This window comes from Coffea eugenioides, unplaced genomic scaffold, assembly GCF_003713205.1.
Source record: "Coffea eugenioides isolate CCC68of unplaced genomic scaffold, Ceug_1.0 ScVebR1_206;HRSCAF=835, whole genome shotgun sequence".
Lineage (NCBI taxonomy): Eukaryota > Viridiplantae > Streptophyta > Magnoliopsida > Gentianales > Rubiaceae > Coffea > Coffea eugenioides.
Window position 1 is genome coordinate 51,517 of NW_020862523.1, and position 5,944 is coordinate 57,460.

General features: G+C 39.8%; 1 protein-coding gene across 1 annotated transcript; it reads right to left on the reverse strand.

Moving 5' to 3' along the window:
• Nucleotides 1–4,001: 4,001 nt before the first annotated feature.
• Nucleotides 4,002–4,691, reverse strand: LOC113756211. Its single transcript, XM_027299972.1, has one exon. The coding sequence runs from the start codon at nucleotides 4,689–4,691 to the stop codon at nucleotides 4,002–4,004; it is 690 nt and encodes a 229-aa protein (XP_027155773.1).
• Between the last annotated feature and the right edge of the window lie 1,253 nt (nucleotides 4,692–5,944).

The window sequence follows — 5,944 nt, forward strand, 5'->3', positions numbered from 1 at the left end:
TTCTTTCGTTTCGTTCACCCCCTCCTGGAAATTGGCCAGGCTCCACCAGACTATAAGGTAATACTCGAGTATACCAAATTCACCCAGGGTCACCATATCGCCCGATCGAGTCCGCTTCTGGCTCGAGTCGATCGGTAACGAAGGGCAGGGTCTAATTCAGCCAAAAGGCTTACATCATGCACAACTAATGTAGCAATCATTAAATCATTGAAAATTTCACGTTTCATTTAGGTCGAGCACGGTAAAGTACACGCTCATCTAGAAAACTATTTTTGGAAATCCTTGAAAGCACTTAACACATTATCAAACAAGAACACAAGTCATGAAGTCAAGAAAAATATAGCAAACAAGGAACACTCACTTATTTACGCAAAACAACGTGTAAATATCCTTCCGGATATTACCTCAGTCACCGAGAAAACCTAAGAGTAAATGAGAAAGAATATTATAGTCTATCTAGCACAAACAATTAGGTGAAATCGAAGAATCCCACCAATTGATGAATAAAACGTATAGAAATGACTTTAAAGTGAAACGATGGCATTTGGACCGGTGGACAGAAATAGCTAGGGTTTCATAAACTAAACGCAAAACCAAACAAAAAGGGGTATAAAATTTCCAATGGAAAACACTTGAACCAAAGACATGTCGGAATCCAACTATATAGACTAAGAAATATTTTTTTCGGGATTGTTTATGTGGTTCAAAATCATCTCATATAGATATTATAGACTAAATGTCTTAATGAAATTCATGTAAAAGGGAGGACAAAATACCCAAGAAAACCCTAAACCACTCCTTTTTATTTGGGTAAGAGTAAGTAAACATTTGGAGTTTCCAATTGAAGAAGGATCATGTTTTAAGATGGAAAAACGGTCATAGTATTTGCCAAACGAAAATATACAAGTTCAAGTAGAAACTTAGCCCTCGAGCGAAAATTTGGGCAGCACGCCCTTTGTATTTACCTATTTCCCAACCATTTATGGCTTCATTATTTTCCTCAATCAATCCCAACATTACACACAATATAAATAGCCACTCAATAGGCTCAATGTCATATGATTACCAAATCAAGCTAGGACATGTGCGGAAATGACGTTTAGGTTGGAAAACAAAAGGCAGATTTGCTGTTGCTTAGCGGAACTAACACAACTGAAGCTACACTAGTCGGATTGAGGTGAATGTACACCGTTTCGAAGCTAAGAGAAAGGGTACAATGTTGAAGAAGGCCACTCAGTCCAGTTTGCAATGTATCTAGGTCAAATTTACTAAAACAACCCCAGATTTTCCAGTTCGCAGTTCAACTAGCAGTCCGGATTCATTCAATCATATCTCAGCACATACAACTCCAATTCAAGTGATTCCAAAGCCATTTGAAAGCTAAGATACAAGGCTATAAGTCTTAAAAATACATTGACAACCAAATCAGTAGTATTCCTGGTCAAAACAACCAATTACAAAAGCTGATTAGCATGTTCGGATGGAAACAGGGCAGCAGGGGTATTTTGGTCTTTTCACAGGGTACGTTGCTCCGATTGAGCTGAAATTTTGCAGAAATCTATAAAATATCATTCTCTACAACTTTTATGTTTTGTGACCAAGCCTAATTCGGCCTCTAACATAGGGCACTGAAACCGGACAGAACTGAAGCATACAATTCCAGAAATCTGAAATTTTGGGATTTCAAGGGCAATCTCTTCATTTTCTTGATTCAATCACTACCACAACCTCTTATACAAGCCTATATACATCATATACCACTCCTACAACAAGTATAAGAAGGAAATCAGTCAAACCCTAGCTTACATACATCACCCCAAAATCATCACAACAACTTGTATAGCTACTAATCTAACCAAAACATGAGTTATATAACAACTTAAACAAAAATAAAAGAACCAAAGCCATGGGTCAGACCTTATACCTCAACAAAAGGGCTTGCAAGAGTAATACTTCACCTCCTCTTGAAATTTTTGGTTCCCTTAGCTTCCCAAGTTCACAACTCACAAGTTAATCGGTTTAGTTTTCCTTGGTTGCACTCAAATGGTTGGATTCAAGATGGATTGAAGATTTTTCTCTCTTGCTCTCTCTCTCTCCCTTGCTCAGCCAAAAGATAGAAAGAATGAAGGAAAATAAGCTGAAATGAAGGATAAAAGAACAAGGAAAAATAATTAATCAAAGAGCCATAGGGTGGTGACACTTGTCACCACCAAAGCCATGCAAATTTCTCTTTCTTTCCCTTGCATTTTTGGCCATATGGATGAATATGAGGGGGGATATTTTGCAAAAATATCAGGGGTATGTGGTGGTAAGGAAGTGGTGGTCAAGTGGTGGGTTCAATCGGTAGTGATCGATACCCGTTGGTTTGACGCGATTTCTCTTAAATCGCGTATACTAGGATTTTTAGCTTATAATCACTAATTTATTATTATCACTTCTAGTCATATAGTATTCCCTCATCCAAAAGTCACTTGTACCTATCAAATTTGATCCTCACTCCGTACCGAATAATCATACTACGGAAAAACGTGAAACCCTAATTCGCTCTTAACTTGGAAACGAAAAGTGAAACCCTACTTCCTAGGTTCATTTGCACCTATTGAGGAATGATTGGGTATTAGGGCCATAATAAATGAATAATTTCCAAATAAAAGGCATTTTTAAGAAAAATGTGAAGAATTTTACAATTCCAGTGATTAAAATTAGGGTTTCAATTAAAATATGAGTGATTTAAGAAAACCGGTTAGTCACAAGTAAATTAGGGTTTTTGATTAAAATTTTAGGGTTTCTAGTCTTTTAAAACAAAATAAGGTTTTAAATCAAACCCAAAGAAATACAATTTAGTATTTTCTTTACGAACAACCTCCTAATTTTCGGGGTATCACAACATTCGCCTTCCCCGGATGGTAGTTAATCATATAGTCATAATCCTCTAAGAATTCCATCCATCGTCGCTGCCTCATGTTCAGTTCCTTTTGGGAAAATAGGTACTTAAGGCCTTTATGGTCAGAATAAACCTCAAAGGTTACCCCGTACAGGTAGTGCCTCCACTTTTCAGGGCAAAGACCACGGCTGCTAACTCCAAGTCGTGGGTGGGATAGTTTTGCTCGTGGGGTTTCAATTTCCTAGAAGCAAAAAGATATCACGTTCTTATTTTGCATCAACACGCACCCTAATCCTTCACTTGAAGCATCAGTATAAACGGTGAAACTATCCTTACCGTTGGGCAAAGCTAGAATAGGGGCCATGGTTAGCCTTTGTTTCAATTCTTGAAAACTACCCTCACATCTAGGATCCCACAGAAAACGGCCATTCTTTTTCGTCAAATCGGTTAAAGGACCGGCAAGTTTGGAAAAATCCTTAATAAATCGACGGTAGTATCTAGCCAACCCTAGAAAGCTACGAACTTCAGTGGGAGTTTCTTGGCTCTTCCATTCAGTCACTGCCTCTATCTTTGCCGGATCAATCGTAATACCCTCCTTTGAAATCACATGCCCCAAAAAAGAAATCTTCTCCAGCCAAAATTCACACTTACTGAATTTAGCATATAACTGATGATCTCTTAGGGTTTGTAAGACTAACTTCAAATGTTGCTCAGGTTCCTCTCGGGTTTTCGAATAGACCAAAATGTCATGAATAAACACAACGACAAATCGGTCCAGGTAGGGTTTAAAAACCCGATGCATTAAGTCCATAAAAGCGGCAGGGCATTAGTCAAACCAAATGGCATAATGGAAAATTCAAAATGCCCATACCTAGAATTGAAGACAGTTTTTGGTATATCCTCCTTCCGAATTAGCAACTGATAGTATCCCTGTCGGAGATCTAACTTCGAATAGACCACTGCTCCTTGTAACTGGTCAAACAATTCATCGATAAGAGGCAGTGGATACTTATTCTTAATGGTCACATTATTTAACCCCCGATAGTCTATACACAACCTCAGGGTCCCATCCTTCTTCTTCACAAACAACACATGGGCTCCCCAAGGAGATCCACTCTCACAACCCTCGTTCCAATAAATCTTGCAACTGTAACTTCAACTTCTTAAGTTCCGCAGATGCCATCCGATATGGGGTTTCAGAGATAGGTGACGTCCCCGGTAACAAATCAATCTTGAACTCTATTTCTCTATCCGGAGGTAAGGTTTCTAACTCATCAGGGAATACATCCGGATATTCATTCACTACCGATACATCTTCTACCTTCAACTTATCAGTGGGAGTGCCTATAAGACAAGCTAGGAACCCTTGTGCCTCTCTACTCAGTAGTTTCCTAGCCTGAATACCCGAAATCAACGCAGATGAGGCTAGACTACCCCTTATATCTAGCCTTGAAGTCACCTCCCCCGGTATATGAAATTCTACCACTTTCCTCTTACAATCGAGTTGGGCATCGTACTTAGCTAACCAATCCATACCCAATATAACATCGTACCCCTTAATAGCTAAACTTATAAGATTCCCCAAAAGCTTTCTCTCTTCTATCCAAATTTCACAATTTGCATACATCCTACTAGCGATCAAACGTTTGTCCTCCGTAGGAGTACTAACTTCCAAATCATAAGGCAAACTAACAGGTTGTATGTCAATTCCACACATGAATTCGGGGTTGACAAAAGAATGGGTAGCACCGGAGTCTATTAAAATTTTAGCCAGACGGTGGAAGACAGGAATCGTACTTTCCACCATCTCAGCGGAATCTGGGACTGGGACTGGGCGTTGCTCAAGGGAGTACACCCGCGCAGGTACCTTTGGTTTTGTCCCTTCCACCTTGGACTACCCCGAGTTGGCCTTCGATGATTGGGTAGTTACTCTCGCCTCCCGAGGTAACACCGGACAGTTGGCTATTTGATGCTCCGCACTCCCACAGCGTAAGCATTTTCTTTCCTTCCTCCAACAGTTGTCTTCGGTGTGGTTTGGTTTCCCACAAAATCCACAAGGACCACGAGAAACAGAAGCTGAACTTCCCTGTGAGGCACTTCTCTGTTGGCCTCGTCCAACTGAACCACCTCTGGTCGAGGTTCTTCTTGACATTCCCAGAAATCTTCCTTATTCGGTCCCCCTTCCAACCTTGGGAGGATTCCCTTTCTCACCTTGTCCCGACGTACTTCCGGAAAATCCCTGTTTCTTCACCTGAAAGTTTCTAACTTGAAATCTCGCGTTTGCAACTCGCAAGGTTTCTCCACTGCTTCACTAAAAGTGTTGATCTGGGCTACCGCCAAATCCTTTTAAATCTCTACATTTAGCCCCTGGATAAATCGCCGCACCCTCCTTTGTTCCGTTACAATAAGTTCAGGGGCAAACTTGGACAGTCTCGTAAATTGGCTCTCATACTCGGCCACCGTTTGAGTTCCCTGGCAAAGCCTTATGAACTCGTCCTCCTTCCTTTCCTGAACCAAAGGCGGAAAGTACTTTGCATTGAATTCTCTCATGAAATTTACCCATGTTCTTGGTGTTCGTTCTCTTTCCCACTTCGTCTGTAAGGACCCGTAAATTTTCCTTATTTATTTTATTTTCCCGGGTGCATTTTTCTTACTTTATTTTATTATCATAATTTTTCAGAGATTTTTATAAGTGAGTATCATTTTTAAACCATTTTCCTAGTATAAGTGAGTACTTGTTAAGTTTGAGGAGCGTTATGGATGTGGGACCCGCTAGTGCGGTAAGTACGATATATTTTTGGCGACTGGGTGAATTTTCATAACAGTATATTGTGTTACAAGATACTAGAAGATAATTAGAGACTAACTAGATAGATTAGCTTTGGAGGATATAAAGATGAGGATAAAACTAAGAAAGGCCAAGTGTCATGAAATTAGTGGATGTTGGACTTTGACCCAAGGTTTCTTAACTTTACTAAATCAAAAATTTGACCAAATTTGATCTCATTTTTCTTCATGCTTGGCTGGCCAAAAGAGAGAAAAACTAAGAGAGAAAACTTC

What these genes read in the sequence shown, in the direction of transcription:
- LOC113756211 (XM_027299972.1), bottom strand. Translation starts at nt 4,691, where the DNA reads ATGGTGGAAAGTACGATTCCTGTCTTCCACCGTCTGGCTAAAATTTTA.